We start from the raw sequence: 20,035 nt of genomic DNA, 5'->3' as shown, positions 1-20,035 counted from the left end.
ATAAATGTGCTTGTATAAGTGAAGTGAACTTGTTTGAGCAGAACTATAAATTTTGATAACGCTTAACATTTATATTACTGAGAAATGCCCTTTTTCTTAATTAAATGACAAGTAGTTTTTGTTTACATTAATTTCTTTGCAGTAGTCCAGAGAACATTTTTTATTAGTAAAATAAATGTGAAATTAAGCTCACAACTTATTTTACTTAAAAAAAAACCTCAAGAATTCTTTTTTTTAACCTGTTTGCTCATAAATCAAATTTCAAAGTGATAACATGCAGTTTTTTTTGGCATAAACTGGATTTTACGTGCCCAGTGAACATGTTCGAGCAGAAATACTGATTTTGGATCACACTCAAAATTTTTCGTTATTGAAAACCCTACGAGAAACCCCAAATTTTCATCCTGTTTGCCTGTACAACAATGTTTAAAGCAATTACGTGTAGATTTTGTGGCATGAACTCTTTTGTATAAATCTAGTGACTATGTTTGAGCAGAAATAGTAATTTTTGGATACACTAAAAATTCCTTTCACTAAAAAAATATGAAAAAACTTATTTGTATCGATTGTGTAATCTTAAAACAAGTTTCAAAGCGACGACATGAACTTTTTTTGACATACATTTTATTGATCAAGAACATTACTCATGTTTGAGCAAAAAAAGGAACACTGTTTCAGACTTACAATTTTTTTTTGCTTAAAAATCATTAAAACCTCTAGTTTTAAAACCTATTTGCCTATTAAATGAAATTCAAATCGATGAAATATAGTTTTTCAGCATTAAATTTCTTGTTTAAGTCCAGTGAACATGTTTAAGATAAAATTGACATTTTTATTACATTAAAAAATTCAACATCTATTAATAAAAAAAATACATGTAAATCTAAATTTGAAGCGTTCATTTAATAGAAAATCCCAAAAAATAAATTCTAACTTTAATCCACTGAGTTGAGCGATTTTCAATTTTTTTACAGCAATGAATCCAAACTCTATTCAAAATCATCGCACACTTAAAAGTTCTTGAAATGTGCAGTCTATCTTAAGTTATTGAACTAAAGGCACTTCCTATTTTTATCTTAAATGCTTTTTGGTACATATTCAACAATGCAACACCATTTAAAGCGATGAAATGATATAATGGTTGATAGTTTTAAAACTCGAATGAACTTTTGTGCAAGAAGATACATTTTTTTGGATTAAACTCAAATTTCGCTTCAAACTAGATTTTTCTAACCTGTTTTCCAATGAATCAGACTTTAACCGGATAACATGTGGTTTTTTCGAAGTTGTTTGTCTATGTATTAAATGTTAGAGCGATGACATGTAGTTTTTTATCATATATTGCTATGTGCGTTTGAAATGCAAATATCAAATGCGGGAACACCAAACGCGGTAAGATATTTTACAAGAAATGCGATGTCAAAGGTAGATTTTTCTTGCTAGGGCGGCGGTGATTTATATAATCGTTGCTAGATGTCCTTTGATTGTTTTGTGTTACCGCGTTTGGAGGACGTTTAGCCAAGATTTGCATCTCAAATGCAAACAGCAATATTTGAATATAAAAGAGTTAGCAAAAATCAAATTTTGTATTAAACCTCAAATTTATTTTACTTAAATTACTATGAAAATCCCTATTTTTAATCTTTAACATTTAAATCAAAATTTAAAGCATAGACTTGTAATTTTTCTACATAATTTGGTTTGAAGAAATCCATTAAACGTATGTAGAAACCAAACTTTTTGATAATACTCAATTTTCTTCACTTAAAATTACAAAAAATATTACTTTAATGTGATGACTTGCAAAAACAATTATTTCGAAATAAAAACACATGTTATCGCTTTGAGTTTTAATTTACAGGCAAACAAAGAAAGTTTTAAGAGTAATCCAACATATATCGTTTACTCAAACATACGCACTTTTTCTGCACAATCGAATTAATGTAGAGAAACTATCATCGTTTTAAAATTCGATTTATGGTCAAATACAGTTGGCTCTCCACATCTCGATGTTCTACATCTCCATTAGAGTGGTTTAAAAAATCGTTTTTGCTCCACACCGCTCATTCGATTTTAGATCAAATTCTGAGTGTCCTCCCAAAATTTGAGCTCATATGGATGAAAACTGAGACTGCACAAGCCCAGCAAAGTTTATATGGAAATTACTATGGGAAAAGCAAGCAATTCATTCAATCGGTCATTGTGTTTGCCCATGTGCTCTTAGGGGTAAGAGCTACGTTGATACTGTGAGATACATTCATCAGCTACAACTTTGCCGAAGACCGTTTTCAAATCGGACGACCCAGTAATTAGTCTCCCTATGTCGATGATTTGTTCGGTCTCGTCATTTTGCATACATTTTTAATCTCTGTATCTCGATATCCTCCCTATCTCGATATGATTTTACTTCCCGATTTTCAATCCGTTGGTCGATATGCCCATTATCAAAGGTAACTAGACAAGATTTTATGGATTCGCAATTTGCAAAGACGAAATAACATCTCTTTGTTTTTTTTTTCAATCTAGTATACATTAAAAATTTGTTCCATGTCTCGATCTCTCTCTATCTCGAAGGCTCCTTCGATATATTAAGATGTTGACCGTCGAATGTAGTTATAATAAATAAAATATTTCCGTAGTTTTTAAGTGAAAGAAATTTTGAGTGTATCCAAAACTTACTACATCTGTCCAAACATATTCACTTGATTTCGAAAAAGGAAGAAATGCCACAAAACCTACATATTATAAAAAATGTAGAGTTTCTCGTCGGATTTTAGTAATAGAAAATTTAAGTGTAAGTTACATTCGAGGCCGGTTTCTCAACTTTTTAAAAAAGCGACTACTTCGAATGGAACCCAAAAATGTACTGATAATCGTTATTCAATTTATCATTAAGTTACATTCTGTTTATGCTTCGCAGGGGTCTAAAGTCCAATCTAGCTAAATAAACCTACTCATCCGAAAATGTGCTCGCGGCCCGGATGCACTGCACTGGACTTTTTTTTAGTAGTTTCATTTTTCTAGGGGAAATTTGAACACCCCTTTCTTATCGTACTAAGCTATGAAATATGGACATTAACGTGATAGAATTTTGAAAATCAGTAAACGGCTCAACTGATAGCTGAGATGTGGCTGATTGGATCTTGAGAGCTCGACAACTGTTCACGCTGAAAATTTGATCGATTGATCAGCGCCATCGAGTGACCAGTGAGTTAAACTTTCAGCACAAATGGTTATCTGGTTCTCTAGATTTGTGCTCTTGAAAATTCGCGGTTTGGCTTCGATGCATCTTCACCTCAATGTACAACTTATATTTGATCCCGGGGCTCCTAGTGAAGATACTTCTAAAAATGTTCAAGGATTCGGCTAGAATATTCCACAAAAAAAATCAGAGATTTTTCATAGTATTTTTTCCCAACTTTCATTCCCGATTTTTATAAATAATAATTGAAATATCTTCAGGAATTCTTTGTTAGAATCCATCAAAAATTTGTAAAATTCTTCAGATAAATTTACTTTTGATTTTTTTTCAAGCATCGATAATTATCTTCTCCCAGGATTTCCTTTTAAGGCGAAACAGTTCGGAATCAATTTTTATGATTGCACTGAGACTTCAAAGGCACAAATCTCACGAAGAACGCATCCAACAACAGTGAACTTTTTATTTTGGCTTTGTGCACTAGCAGAAAGCTTAAAAAAAGAAGACCAGAAACGTTTGCCAACTATTTCTTCAGTTTAGTGCCTTTGAGAGTGCTTCGTGAAGCCCAAGCAGGACAGTTCAGTTTTGCGTCGTCCGATAGATTTGGCTCACGGTTTCGCGCATGTTTTCGTCGCCGGAGATTTTTTTTTCCTGTTTTCAAGCGTCTTGCTGGGTAGTGCTTCGTGAAGCCCAAGCAGGACAGTTCGGTTTTGCGTCGCACGATAGATTTGGCTCACGGTTTCGCGCATGTTTTCGTCGCCGGAGATTTTTTTTTTCTGTTTTGGTGCATCTTGCTGGGTAGGTATTTGGAAGGCACAAGCAAAACGGTTGGTTTTCGGGACGCCAAGAAGTTTTGCTGTCAGTATCAGTTTTGTGTTCAGTCGAGGATGGATTACCAACTGGTGAGTTCGTTTTATGCTTGTGATAACACATATTTTCTTGAAAGCGTAACTTTTATGTAATATTAAAACAAACTTTGTATGGTTCGTCACTATAAGTGTCGGCATTATGCTTTTTTCTTATACAATTTCAATATACATTTATATGTGTCTTTTAGACATTATTAAAAATTATCTTTTGAATTGTTCGACATTGTGAATGTTGACGTATTTTTTAAAACTTCTACCATATCGAGACAAAATGCACAGTAATACTCATATGTAATTTTCAAACAAACTATGTATAGTTCGTCACTACAAGTGTCGGCATTATTCCTGTTTCATATAATTTAAAATATATACATGTAATTTTCAGTTTTCTTCATTAATAAAAACATCTTTTGAATTGTTCGACATTATAGATGTTGACGTATTTTTTAAAGCTTCTACCAAAAACTTCTCGAGACAAAAATACAACATTAGCTTTAAATGTGAGTCGTATATTTCCCCCTTGTCCATGGATCGCATCATCGACCAGAGGTGACTCCCAGATCTTTTCCTCCCTCAATAATAAACACCCTTCCCGTGGTGATTGTGGAGATGCAGAGGTATTCTCGGTCTCTAGAAGCAACAATCATTACACCCTAACATTCCTTCCCCTTCCCAACTGACTGTAAGGACTTGGCCGGCGCCGTTATTGATCAATAATATTAGATCTGCTAAAATTGCACTTCGAGAGTAAGCGGAAACTCCCATCCCTTATTCATTTGGATCGTAGTGCAATTCTTACCAGTTCCGATCAATCACGGAGTAGCAACCATTGACATGTACAGTCAGTCTATGCTATGCTATGCTATTTCTTCAGTTTAGTGCCTTTGAAGACGCATTGTGACGGCCATCTTTGGATTCCGAGATGTTTCACCTTAATCCCTACATCGATTCTTGTAGTATTGCCTAAAATATGTTGCAGGGATTCCTCCTTAACCTGCAATTTCACTACGAATGATCCAAAAATCTTCTTATTAAAATTCCTCCAGATATTCCTATAAGGATGCATCAAAAATTATTTCTTATGTTCCTCAAATAAGCAACCAAGTATTTAGTTCAGGAGTAACTACATAGATGTATCCGAGAATTCTTTTCAGATTCAGACTTTCTTTTCTGCCAAGAACATTCTTAAAATTCTAGAAAAAATACTAGAATTTCACAAACGACAATTCAAAAATAAATTTTGATTTGATTCGACTTTTCTGAAAATTTTACTACACAAAAGTTATCTTTAAATTAAAATAAAAACCCCTAGAGCTAAGCCCTGGTTGCGCTACTGCGAAAATGTAATTTCTATGGTCGAATTTTTCCAAACAAGCTTCAAGTTCATCAGCCCTTCCAGGAATCTGCTCAAATTTCACAGTAGCCCAAATGAATAAATTTTGGAGTTGTGGCTTAAGGTTTTTATAATTGAATCATTATGTGCAATCCAAATGTGCGTTTACATGTTTCAATTCTATTTGTTATCGTACCCGATTTACAGTTTTCTGCATCAATATTGAAAAATCAATGTTACTTACTTGAAATGCCACCATGATGCAACATGTTTGTGCATTGAACTTGTCCCCTTTTCAACGTTCAACATTAGCTAAGAAGGAAGTGTATGCTGAAAATATAGGCAAGCGTACCAGCTGCCCTGTTAATCACAGCAGCACGTCCACACGGCCTTTTTCTTCATTACCGTCATATACGTTTCGCTGCAGGCAGTTACACTTCCGTGCATTTTCCCACAGTTATCCGTGCAGTGCACCAGTGTGTTTACTATTTCTATTTGACTTACAGCATTGCGGCTCGCGACTGGCATAGTGCCACTCAATTGGCATTTTTTTTTATTTCCACCTTAACGCCATGTCGTATTTCACTTCATTTTACGAGCGAGCTACTACTAACAACTGACCACTAGTGTTGTATGCTAATCGAGTGTTACTACATGGGCATGTGTTTGGGGCTTCGAAATGGTAAGTAGTGGCATTATTAGGTTCGGTAGCTAAAAGCTAGTAACTTGAGGACCACGTGAAACCACGCAAGCGACTCAAGAAGTTTGAACAATAGCTTTCTTTTTATTTTGAACATAGCCAGCTGAAAGCTATTCTGCAGACAGTGTCTAGATGTTTTCAAGCGGTGAATGTCAGTTGGCAATTAGCTTCAAAGGCGGTTCACATCCTAAAATCGCTTTCCCAGTACTCTAATTCAAACCTGTAAATTTCAGTTACAATATGGGAGTTTTTTGGAGTTTGTAGGACCTCTAAATTGCAGTTGTAACTTTTGAGTTTTATTTATAAATCTTTAAAATTGTCGTAGGGTAGCCATATTGGATTATACAGCGTTTTACATACTATTGAAACCGATTGATAAAAGTTATGGCTAATCGATTGAGATAAGTTATGGCTATTTGTTGTTTTTAGACGAGAAAACTTGGGAGGCCTTCCTTAGCCGAGTGATTAGAATCCGCGGCTACAAAGCAAAGCCATGCTGATGGTGTCTGCGTTCGAATCCCGGTCGGTTCTGGATCTTTTCGTAATGGAAATTTCCTTCACTTCCCTGGGCATACTCTATGTCGTACCAGCCACACGATTATCTCGCAGGAAAAGTTGCAATTTGCCTTAAACCTACATATTACTCAGCAAAAATTTTTGAATATGAGGCAGCACGCAATTTGGACATCGACGGAAAATTGTGGCAGGCATTTGAAAATTACAAGCGTTAGCCAACAGCTGAAGCAAATATGACCATCTGTGAACCAATCAGGGCCCTTTCAACTATATTTCAAACCTCTAAATTTCAGTTACAATATGGGAGTGTTTTGGAGTTTGTAGGACCTCTAAATTGCAGTTGTAACTTTTGAGTTTTATTTATAAATCTTTAAAATTGTCGTAAGGTAGCCATATTGGATTATATAGCGTTTTACATAGCCAATCAGAATAAGAAATCAATGCGATTGGCCAATTTAGGAACCGAAGTTGAATCTCTGGCTGAAACTGGTTCTGGTGGCCTATATTAACCAACGGAATTTTTAAAGCGAAAAAATGGTTTTAGTTCAGATTTGATATTTTATATACATAATATGGATTGAAAGCTTGCATTTGACATATTTCCAGAGCAACACATGTTATAATTGTGTATTATCGACTTACAGTCAGTGACATAAGTTAGTGACCAAATGCTGTTTTTCCATACAAAATGCTCAAGTTTGGGGTGCTGTATCTCAGCTTCTGGTAGTCCGAATTGGCTGAAATTTAGATGACGAACTACAAATAACTTGAAATTTTGCCTGTAAAGGAATTATTACATCGCAGTCATTTTCCTTAGAGTTTCAGAGGGTTGTTCAAAGACAAAAGTAAGTAACCGAGAGACTTTTTTGTTTATTTCGAAAACGGTAAGTTGTGGATTGTTGGTCTGTTTCACAAAGTTGTTCAATTTCAGAAGTCACACAAATTTGCAGAACACACCAACTTCCCAAGACTTACCGTTTTCGAACTAAATTAAAAAGTCTCTCGATTACTTACTTTTGTCTTTGAACAACCCTCTGAAACTCTATGGAAAATGACTGTAATGTAATAATTCATTTAGCAAAACTTCAAGTTATTTGTAGTTCGTCATCCAAATTTCAGCCTATTCGGACTACCAGAAGCTGAGATACAGCACCCCAAACTTGAGCATTTTGTATGGAAAAACAGCATTTGGTTACTAACTTATGTCACTGACTGTATATGACTTGTTTTGGTCATATATCAGTTGATAATCTGATGGGTAGATGGGTAATCTGATGGTAGTATAAAACGGCCTCCCATATAATTTTAACTGACATTTTCTCTTAGGCTGGCCAAAACCGGTGTTTTCACCCTAGCGGTAAACGCCTAGCTATTCAGCAGGGCCAAGCTAAGGGTCACGGGTTCGAATCCCAACGGTCGAGGATCTTTTAGGGTTGGAAATATTCTCGAATTCCAAGGGCATAGAATATATCCGTAACTGCCACACGATGTACACATGCAAAAATGGTCAATTGGCAAAGAAAGCTCTCAGTCAATAACTGTGGAACTGGCCATAAGAACACTAAGCTGAGAAGCAGACTCTATCCCAGTTGGGATGTAACGTCAGAAATAAGAAAAAGAATGCAGTTATGTATATTATACGAAGTGATTTGTCAATTTACATAATTTAATCTATTATGGCCCAATTCTTCAAGTATGATTTTAAAGGAAAAATCACGACGCTAGTTATGTGCAGAGAAATGGACGTGTTATTTCATTTTTTTTTACTGTGCTTATACTAAAAGCTCTACACACTATTAGTCCACTGAAACTAAAGCATCACCCTTTCGATCATTTGTTCAAAAATACTTTGATTGATGTCGATAGAGACATATTAACATTTCTAATCGAATATACATTTTCTCTCTTTGCAGGTGAGGGACCATGGACCATGGCCATCATGAACACTATCGGATAAACAAGATATTGACCTTTTCCAAAGCGAGGCAGACAACTTAATTTGACTTGCTAAGGGTTGGTCCTAAACGATTCATGTCGGATGCAGGGTCTTCCATCAAGCGACCAGAAATTTACATTTTTATTTATTTCGGATTCAAAATCTAGATCTATTCTGTATGGTTTTTAAATGTTGATGTCGCAAAACTGAAAAAAAAATCACTTGCAATAAAACTTCACCTCTGAAGCACAACATAAATTTAAAATAGTTTAAACTCCAACGATCGTGTCCAACTAATATGATGAATAATGATTTCAGTAAGTGTTCTTCATAAATTTTATACTTTTAACAGGTAGTGTCAGTTTGATGTAACTTCTAGTAACGGTACCCTAGAAAATAATGTGTTAACCTAACTTTATGTTTCCAGTGCTGTCATACAGGGAGGCATAATTTTCGTTTATTCGTTTTAGTCAACTTAACTTATCTACGTCAAAAATGTCTATATTGTCCATATTTAATCCACACTTAATTAAAAAAGTTGGTTTTGCACGACTTGTTCACAATTTTGTAGGTGTAACCAACATTGATGAAACAGTCAGCAATGAACAATCCGCTGATGCTAAGACTACATTCCTACAAACTTTGTGTAATTCAAGTGCTACGTCAGCTTGAATAAGCGTATAAAAATCTTTGTTAAATCATTATTTCTAGAAAAAGCGCCTTTTCCTAAGGGAATTGCCTACTTCAAGTTTCATGATGCGGATTTTCAATATCTACATCTATGCAATAACATGGAATATATGGCATTTTTTTTATTCTTAAACATATGTTTTCATATGATGATCAATGTCGCTCCATAATGTCTCCATAATTATCGATTTGAAAGGTTTCTTTATGAGTTTAAACATGTTGTATAATAAAATATCAGTTACGTAGACTAAAAAGACAACGAAGATTTTTTTTTATTCCAATAATGCTCATTAAATTTTCCAGAACCAATCAAAAAAATGTTGAATTTATTGATACTACCATTTTGCTACTGGAACATTTGAACAATTTTCACATATGTAAACTTACTTCACCATCTACATATTTTTGATTTTCAAGAGAGAGAGAGATTGCATTAAACTGATTTAATGTTTGTATTGGTTCAAGATGGTGTGATCGAATCTTACCGGTATATTCATTATTATAAGGAAAACATTTGGTCTGTCAAAACTGTTTCGTAATATGTGATTTCATGAAAAAGAAAGGCCATCTTTCACGTTTTAAAATGACTAATTGATTATATGTAGCTTGCAACTCCCGCGTGTAGCGTATATGTGTGTGTGCCGTTGTATCACCTTTATCAGCTTTGATTTGCGACAAGCTTCAAAACCTGAAGCATAGGCGGTGCTGGTAAGAAAGGTGGAGCTTTATATCTGTAAATCTTTCACTCTTTGCATCTATCGGTAAGCTTTTCAACGAAGAATCAGATGAAAGGAAGGCGGTGTAATGTACCATGTATACACATCGAGAAAAGCTCATAGAGAAAAAAACTTGTTTTCTGCCACTGCCAGCCAACTTTTTATTCCTGTATCATCACAAATCGCGGTTTGCTAATTGAACGAATTGATAAACACTATGAAACCAGACACTCGTTAGTAGTGACTTTTTGTCAATTTGTTTTCACTATTTCAGTTTTCTTGCGATCATTTTTTTACTTGTCGGTAATTTGATGTTTATTAAAAAACAAGCTTATTTAACAGCTTGTTACCAATTTGATCCATATTGTTATCTTATGATTTGGTATTTTTCTTGAAATATTGAGGTTCGCCAGGTACTGTCGCTTCATCCTTTTCCTTACTGATTGTAAATTGCTTCGGTTTGTGAAATTTACTGAACATATAAGAAATGCGACGGGAAAATGAATTACTAGCAACTGCTATTTGGATTAGTCACGCATTTGCTTCATCAATGGTCTTAAATTTATTTTACTATCAGCATTTTTAGACTGTTACCCGAGTATGTGAAAAAAGCTTGATAATAGAAAATTTTGATATGGGTTCCAAAACTAATATAAATTTGATAGATATAAGAGACAAATAATTTGGACTAATATCTAAAACTTACACGATATACGAATGCGAAAATGGAAATTTTGGCAAAGAAAGCTATCAGCTAATAACTGTGGAAGTACTCGTATGAACACTAAGCTGAGAAGCAGGCTATGTCCCAGTGAGCACGTAATGCCAAGAAGAAAAAGAAGATCTGAAATTTACTCCTGGAATACCATTAGCATATCATCTAATCATAGCAGCAATCTATTTATTAAATCTGCAAACATAAAATGTTGCTATGGTTGTGAAGTTCCAGAAACAAAGTTTTGATATTATATTTAGATCTTTCATCTTCTATGCCAATCATAACGACATCACATTTTGATTGTCAGTACTTCACATCTACTTCAGTTAGACTTTTCATGGAACAAAATATTTGCTGTTTTGATTTCAGAAATCATGCTTTTAGCTTCTACTCAATATGCTTTTTGTTCTGTTTGTGGTTCGAAATTGATGGTTATGCCAAAAGCATTGCCTTCTGTAATCAAAATCATTTAGTTTCATGACTTTTGAAAATAACCCTTTAATTCAAATATCCCAGGTTACGTCCTAATATTTTTATGATCACTTCCACATTTATTAACTGAGAGCTTTCCTTGCCAGTCAACTTTTTTGCATGTGTACATGATGTGGCAAAAATATTCTATGCTCTGAGAAGTCGAGAAATTGCCAATACTAATGGCGGGATTCGAACCCATAGATCTACCATAAGGTTAATCAATCGATCTCACAAATTTTCGATCCAAAACGTGGCTAGAAGTGAGTTTTTCCAAATTTATGCTTGTTACTACAAATTTAACAAATCTGTCAGAAAGAATGCCTTAATGAGTTGCGCAAGGACATCTGATATAAATATTTGCGTTAAACTAATCGAAAATCTCTTTAGGAGTTCCTAGACATGCAATGGTTTTCAAAGATCTGTTTGTTTGTTACTCTTCTCTGATTGCGTTACTTTTCCCCCGAATGCCACTATTCGGAGTACCAGTCACCTAAAACTATTTTAAAATCCCCATTTTTTAATATTTTCACCGTGTACATTGTTTCAATTTTATATGTAATCAACTCGCATTCAAAAACTAGGCAGTTACTTTTATTTCCGACAAACATTTGATGACAAAATGATACACCGTTTTATTATATTGCTTCGACGTTTTTGAATCAGTAAACCAAATAAACTGAACGAAGGATTTTTTAATAAATTAAAATTATTATATTTCAGATTCTAGGGTTTGTTTTACTGAAATAAAAGAAAAATATAATTTGCGTGAAAAATTATTTTATCAATACATTATCTGCGTTTATCCGTAACAACTTTTTGCAGTTGACACAGAATAAGTTTGATATTATTTGAAAGCATCAAAGTACCCTGTGCAACTTTATTTAACGAGCACTCAATTCTTTATACAATTTAATTTGAACTTAAGATAATTTTGTATACGTTCTCAAAGTTTACCGAGGACACAAATGCTCTAGAAGACGAAATGAAACAGTTTGAATCAGAGCGCCATTTATGCGGCAAAATATACAACTAGCTTTTATCATCAAATAAGATGACAAATAAATCTAAGATAACTCTCTGACGACACCAACCCGAGATAAATGCAATCATGAAGTGCTAGAGGTGGTATCTGACAAAATTCTGTTCCTGGCCTATGGTGCATTTCGTTAGATGTACTTAAGCTCTAAAAATTAGTACTATTTTTTGCGAAGGCTTCCTAAATTTTGTTTTAATGTTCGTTCTCTTGTATCGTTCTTGTCGACTAAGTGAACGTCAAACATGATCATACCGTACCATACCATTTTTTTTTTAATTAAAGTTTTAATATCATATAAGGTAGCCATTAGATAATTAGCCAAATAGTTGCAAGAACACGCTCTGTCGTGTTATGTAATAAAAACAAGATTGCATCAAACAATTTAGGATCGTATTGTTTCCTTTTGATATAGAGATTGGTGTTTGATTCAAATGCCGAACACTATGTTTATTCTGTCTCATATTCCGAACACCTTGATTCAAATTCCGAACAGCACGAATAAATCGTATTCAAATGAATAATTCCCCAAACAAATTTATCTTTGCTTGTTCTACTTAGCTTAGCTTAGCTTAGCTTAGACTGACTACACATATCAATGGTTGCTATTCCGTGATTGACCGAAGTCAGTGAAAATGCACAAAGAATCAACTAGAAGTTCGGCTGGGATTGGCCATAATCTTCTTCAGTGTGCATAATTCAGTGCCTCTATTTATACAGGGTCAATAACGGCGCCGGCCACGTCCTTGCAGTCAGGTGGGATTGGGGGAAGGAATGTTAGTGTGTAACCTTTGCTATTTGGAGACCGTGTTTGCCTCTGTATCTCCACAAAGGATACTGGGAGGGATGTTTGTTAATGGGAAGGATCGTTGGGTCACAGGATTCACTTTGATAAGCGATTAGACCATGATAAATAATGATTTGTGAGATATATACATGCTTATTTGTAAATATAATATTTTCATTTGATATGTACAATTTCTATGTAGTGGAAAATTATGCCGACACTTGAAGTGACGAACCATTCAAAGTTTGTTGAACAAATACCTAAATGTAACATTCCTACAGCTGTCAGGACGAAAGCATGTGTTATTATATTTTACTTATTTGAAAAGAAACAAAAAACTTGATTGGTTGGAACATCATAGAACACTCTTATTCTTATGCCGACACTTACAGTGGCGAACCATCCAAAGTTTGTTGAATAAAGTGAACTTTTCGCAAGTCTACACTTGTAGTGTCGAACCATTCAAAGTTTTTTTTTTAATTACAAAAATAAAGGTAAAAAGGGGTGTTCTGAAAATAAAAAAAAATGTGAAACATAAATAATTCATGAATCAGAGTCGACACTCACAGTGACGAACAATTCATAGTTTGTTGAAAATTCATATTTACGTCCCACAATTGTAACGATTAAATGTGCAGTCATACATATTTTATAGATTAGAAATAGTAGCATGAAACGAGCTCACCAATTGATCCTTTATCCTTCACTGTGCAGCCACAATCCACTCTCAGCCTCACTCGTTTGCTCGGCTATATAAAAGCACTCAGTAAAAAAAGGCACGCGACCCGAAAAGGAAAAAAAAAACTTGGCTTTCTTGACGCACTGCCCAGCAGCAAGCGTCAAGGTCAAAGGATCAAAAAGAACTAACCAATCACGCCACTTTTTCACTTACTAGACCGGCGCGCGACATGTTTGATCCTGCCCTCGTCGCTGGGCCCCGTAGGAGCAAGCGTCAAGGTCGAAAGATCAGACAGAACTCCAAATTTATCTTTGCTTGTTCTACTGGCCTCAAACTAGATAATCATCATTACTCGCGCGGTATAAATTATATTGGAAACGTTTAAATTGAATTGAAATTGACTGTCATTTCCTTGTTATATGATGACATATTTTAGCGAAACATTTCAACCAAATCGCCAAACAAAAACCGAGTGTTCGGAATATGAGTCTGTTCGGAATATGAGACAAAACGGTACAAATGATTTCGTAGCTCAAACTAGGAATCCATTATACATATGAATGTAAAGGTTCGCTAGTTCAATAACGAAATATATTTTCAGTGTCTGGTTCACTGCCCATAAATGCATAGCTGTATGGAAATACTAAACGTATACAGCCATTCCATGAAATCTAGAAATGATCTAGTGGGTCACCGAATTCGGTGAAAATTTGCTATTTTGTTCCTTATCCGAAATAAGGATACATGTGTTTTTGTTTTTTTTTTATTAGGGTGACCATTTCCAAAATAGGGTGACCAGAAAAATCGCGATTTTGCATTTTTTTTAAATTCATGACTTTTGAACCGTTTGACCGATTTTCAATTTTCTTGGACGGCATGGAAGTTAAAGATTTAGATTTTTCAAGAAAAATATAAAATTTCACAAAAATTCGGGACCAAAGGGGATATTGCTGTTTTCATGTTATCTTGAAAGTAAATTTTACGTTTACTGTCAAATTTTCAGCGATGTATGTTTTTTTATTTTTTGAGATATATTTTTTTGAAAATAAATAATGAGTCATTTTTCATCGGCACACACTGTAGGTCTCACCGGAATAGATTTTTTTTTATTTACAAAAAAAAATCGTAACTTTTGAACAGCTAAACCGATTTTCGATCTTTTTTATGGAAAGAGAGCATAGATTAGTTGTTCTCTAGAGGATTTTCAAAGAAATTTTTCAACAGGTTCTCCAGAAATTCCATCAAGTATTTGTTTAGGTTCTTGAAATAACCCTATTTTTTCTTAATATTCATTCCTGGTTTCTGGTTCCATATCTGGTTTAATAACTACTCCAGGAATGCAGCCAGATGTTTAAAAAAAATGCATTTACAAATTACTTTACCAAGCATTCCATATCCATATATATTTTTTATCAAATTTCTAGAGTAACATATACAGAAATTTCTTTCTGAAAAACTTAACTTTTGGTCAAAATTCCTGAAGATATAGCGCACAGAAATACTTAAGTGTTTTTTTAGGATTCACTAAGAAAATTCTTGTTTCGTTTTCATCGTTTTTACATTAAATTTTACTGAAGGTGTTTGTATCGAACATCTTAAAAAATGTTTTGCGTGAAATCCGAAGTTTAATGATACTATGGCAAACAGGATAAAGGTGAACCGATTTTTCCTACTAGCAGAAATTCCAAACCAACTTTTATGGAGGGACTATTTTTAATTGTTAGGGTAGAACTGTAAAAGTTTAACGTGAAAATATTGGCGGTATTTAAGAGAGTAGTGTTTGATCTTTCGACCTTGACGCTTGCTCCTGCGGGAGCGGCCGATGAGGGCAAGATCTCAGGTCGTGCGCCTATTTTTTCTGAGTACTTTTATTTTGCCGAGCAAACGAGTGGAGCTGATTCATGAATTATTTATGTTTTATATATTTTTTCGAATACCTCTTTCTTTTTATCTTTATTTTTTTAATTAAAAAAAAACTTTGAATGGTTCTACACTACAAGTGTAGACTTGCGAAAGGTTCACTTTATTCAACAAACTTTGGATGGTTCGTCACTGTAAGTGTCGGCATAAGAATAAGAGTGTTAGGAATGTTACATTTATGTATTTGTTCAACAAACTTTGAATGGTTCGTCACCTCAAGTGTCGGCATAATTTTCCTGTACATAGAAATTGTACATATCAAATGCAAATATTATATTTACATATATGCATGTTTATATCTCTCAAATCATTATTTATCATGGTCTAATCGCTTATCAAAGTGAATCCTGTGACCCAAAAATCCTCCCCATTAACAAACATCCCTCCCAGTAACCTTTGTGGAGATACAGAGGTAAACACGGTCTCCAAAAAGGCATAGGTTACACACTAACATTCCTTCCCTCAATCCCACCTGACTGCAAGGACGTGGCCGGCGCCGTTATTGACCCTGTATAAATAGTAGCACTGGATTATGCACACTGGAGAAGATTATGGCCATTCCCAGCCGAACTTCTAGTTGATTCTTTGTGCATTTTCTCTGACTTCGGTCAATTACGGAATAGCAACCATTGATATGTGTAGTCAGTCTAAGCTAAGCTAAGCTAAGCTAAAATATTGGTTGTAATTAAGAACATTACCAAAAATATCTCATTGTAAAACTTTGCTGAACTTAAATCTTGGAGGAAAATTCGAATAACTTTGGAAATTTGTTGAGGAATTCCTGACTAACCTCCATTAGGATCTGATGGATTTTCAATTGTGCTGCTTTTCAAACCTTCAAGAATTTACCTTTAATCTTTAGATTCTTGTAAGTGTTGCTTGATGGAATATAGAAAGCTTTTAAAACCAAGTTCCTCAAGGAAGCGTCATGCGAAGGAATTAGGAACAACAAAATATTGCAGCAGGAAGAAACAACAAATAGACAACGGAACAACGAAAAATAAATGATTATTCGGAATCATTCCTCTACAGCCGAATGATTACAAGATATATCAAACTTCTCTATTTTTTAAGAAATGTTTTAAGGAAATTTTTCACAATTTTTTTACTTGTATTCTAATGAATGTCTTTGCCTTTCTTAGTTGTTTTACTAAATGTTTGTCCACAGATTCCGCTATGCTGATATAAAAAGCAATAATGTTGCTTGGGTTTTTTAATAAAATTCATCTAAAGATTCGAAGGCAAGATACATTTTCAAAACACTTTTCGTAGTTAATTCTTGTATAATCTGGCGGTTTAAAACAGAATTTCCAAAGAAAAAATTGAAAAATATCTGAAGCAATTTGTTATGAATTTCTAATAAACTTTGCGAAAGAATTTGATGTATTTTAAAGGAAATTCACAGAGAAGCTTTTAGTAGAGCTTTCAGCGAAATATTTCAGTATAAGAAATGAGAGGGACAACTTTGAACTTTTGAAAGGTTAAGTTTTTTTTTGAATCCGGTAACATTTTCCGAAATCACTTTGTGGGTAAAAAGTAGACATAGAAGGAATGGTTGTCCTCCAGGAGGAATTCATGTTGAAAGTATGAAGAAACTTCACAATATTCCTTAACTTATTTCCAAGAGAATTGTTGCAAAAGCTCTGAAGCCACATTTCGGTATTCCTTAAGGAATTTGATTATACTAAGAATTTTCTAAAGCGATTTTAAACATTAGGTTTAAATCTGTAGGAAATTAGTCAAATATTTTTTGGAATTTCTTAAGGATATATAAATATAATAAGGCCGATACAAATTTGAGTTTAACTCTAACTGCTTTATGCTATTGGGAAAGCATTGTTTGCAATATTCAGAAAATACGAATTTTGGGAACAGAATTTCGAATAATAACGCAATTTCATACAACAGTATATTTTGCAATAGAAACATTTTGCAATGTCGAAATTTTGCGCTTAAAGCACATACCAACAAGCTGGTTCTAACAATTACCAATCGAGTGGCAACCGGACGGTTAACCTTTCGGTTATCGCGTGATTCACCGAAGTCAGAATCGCCTCGCTGATGCTGTGTACGACAACCGAGGTTTTCTCACTATTGTTGTACAAAATGAAAGAACGTTCCTACTGAAGAGTTATTTGTCAATAATAAGAGTCATGTAAATTGATTCAGAAGATTTTTCTTCACGTTAGAATCATGTATTTTTGATTTAATATATTTATCAGCATCTAATATTCTGGGAGGGACCTGAGTTGGGGCTTCCTCCCTTGTTTCTATGCCAATGTATTTTGTTCGTAATTACTTGCATCGCTCCCGAACGGCTTCTACTGGAGCACTGTACAGTGTCCAAACTGCTGGAACACATGTACCAAACGATTTCATGTGCGAAACAATATATTATCAATATTTTTATATTAGGGGCCCAAAAACAAAAGGGTGTAAGTAAATTTTGGTCAGTTTTGAGTTAAGTATACCAAAAATGTCTACTGTTTTCAAGATTTTCAACGGTTTTTTTCAGGTTTCTTTTCGTCCAGCAGAAAAAAATAACATAATTCGTAGAAGATTGGCTTGTTTTTTTTTTGGCTCTCATCTAATTTGTATGAAATAGGAAATTATTGAAAACTGAACTGAATTTTATATTCTTATGTAATGCACCATTTGTACCGGCATGAAATATTTCAAACGGCCTGTCATCAAAATAACTTCCGACTAGTTCCATTTATTCTTAATTACAAATTTACTTCACACCTCGATTCCTACCTAAGTCATTACATGTTACATACATCTACTAACTTAAATAGTCAGTCATTTCATTGTGATTCTTGTTGGGCAGCCCACACAATTACTTTATTACCTTACGCACAACTGCGGTGAACACGACGACACTTCCGTCTTAAAGTATCATTGAGATTATTTACAAAATAGCTTTCTTAAAACAAGAACTGGTAACTTTTTTTCCTTACGCAAAAACTTCATAAGGTATCCGTGTGTTTGTGAAACGGGCAAGAATTGAGTTTTGGCTTGACATTACTAGTTAGAGAAATTTTCCTAATTCCTGTCTAAAATTTCCAAATTCATTTGATCCTAGCTAGTCGTCGTTTCATTCGTTTTACTCGGTTCGGTGGTGGTAACATTCGCAAGTGGATCACGTTCCCGTTTTCCTCTTCTACTGTAGTAACCTCTCTGAAGCCAGAGTTCCTTAATTAGATCGGCACCTTTTTCGCCGATCATAACGACTGGTGCATTGATGTTTCCACTTGTTATCCGTGGCATTATACTGGCATCGATCACACGTAATCCTTTGATTCCGTGAACCCGCAGTTTGTTATCTACCACTGCGAATGGGTCTTCTCGGGGACCCATTTTGGTTGTGCCCGACATGTGATAAATTGTCATGGTGTACTGTCGAATGGCGCAGTCCCAATATTCGTCCGTAAATTCTGGTAGGTGATTGCAGTTGGGCACTTGTTTACTGTGGAATCTTGCACCGAAGCGCTTCATGGCTTGTGTTTCTCCGAACGCAATGGCTGCCTTCACCCCTTCTCGAAGGACTCCTACATCATCGGGGTGGGTTAAATAATTATGATACAGCAAAGGATAACGAAGTGGATTCTTGGATTGTAACCGGATGAATCCTCGACTTTTGGGTCGCAACATCATGGGGAACACTCCAAACACATCTTGATTATTGATTTCGCTGAACATATGCTCGTAGAACTCATCTTTCAATCCGTGTGCTTTCTTGATTTGATCACCACCATCGGACGGAGTAGATGCACTGGTCAACATGAATTCTATATCCGGCCAGTCATCGGTTTGATTAGCATATTTTGTGTTGATGAAACCAACTGCTTCTAATCCAATGCTACTGGTTAGAGGACCGTCCTCAGTAACAGCATAGCGAATGGCGGAATTGAGATTCACCAATCGATTCATGATTACTGAAATCGGTTGATCGACGCGGAACACCAGCCCTCCCACTGCTATATGATCCTGAAGGTTCTGTCCAACACCTGGTAATTCATGTATCACTGGGACTCCGACTTGTTCTAGATTTTCTCTGGGTCCAATCCCCGACAGCATCATTATATGTGGTGATCCAATTGCTCCAGCAGACAGAATAACCTCTCTAGTAGCGTAGACTTCGTGTTTTTTCCCATCACGAATGAACTCCACCCCCAAGGCACGCTTATTGTCTGGATCCATGATAACTTTCGTTACGTGACAGAACAAGCCTACGTGTAGATTCTTACGGTTTCGAACGGGTCTCAAAAACGCCTTAGACGAACTGCATCTTGTTCCACGGCGCATCGTAAACTGGAAGAATGCAAATCCGGTTTGTTGTTCACCGTTCACATCCACGATGTCGTAACCCATTTCTTCTCCAGCCTGTAGGAAAGACACACCCAGCGGAGTCAAATATGGAGCATCTTGGATCTGCATGAGGCCACCTAAAAGGATCGAGAAA

General features: G+C 35.0%; 1 protein-coding gene and 1 long non-coding RNA gene across 3 annotated transcripts in view; one reads left to right on the top strand and one right to left on the bottom strand.

The window, feature by feature from the left end:
- LOC110679629 overlaps positions 1–8,811 on the top strand; it is a 427,025-nt gene extending 418,214 nt beyond the window's left edge. For both annotated transcript variants that reach the window (XR_002502656.1, XR_002502657.1), the window contains one exon: positions 8,531–8,811. This is a non-coding gene — a long non-coding RNA (uncharacterized LOC110679629). The remainder of the gene's footprint in view (positions 1–8,530) is intronic.
- A 9,469-nt stretch (positions 8,812–18,280) lies between these two features.
- The window catches only part of LOC5563975 (glucose dehydrogenase [FAD, quinone]), a 56,375-nt gene continuing 54,620 nt past the window's right edge, over positions 18,281–20,035 (bottom strand). The window contains exon 3 of the mRNA XM_001648250.2: positions 18,281–20,018. Within this exon, the coding sequence (XP_001648300.1) occupies positions 18,652–20,018 (1,367 nt within the window). The 3' untranslated portion in view covers positions 18,281–18,651. The remainder of the gene's footprint in view (positions 20,019–20,035) is intronic.

Source organism: Aedes aegypti, chromosome 3 (genome assembly GCF_002204515.2).
Source record: "Aedes aegypti strain LVP_AGWG chromosome 3, AaegL5.0 Primary Assembly, whole genome shotgun sequence".
In the NCBI taxonomy this organism is placed as follows: domain Eukaryota; kingdom Metazoa; phylum Arthropoda; class Insecta; order Diptera; family Culicidae; genus Aedes; species Aedes aegypti.
Note: the sequence above shows the minus strand (reverse complement) of the source record. Positions and strands in the feature narration are given on the sequence as shown.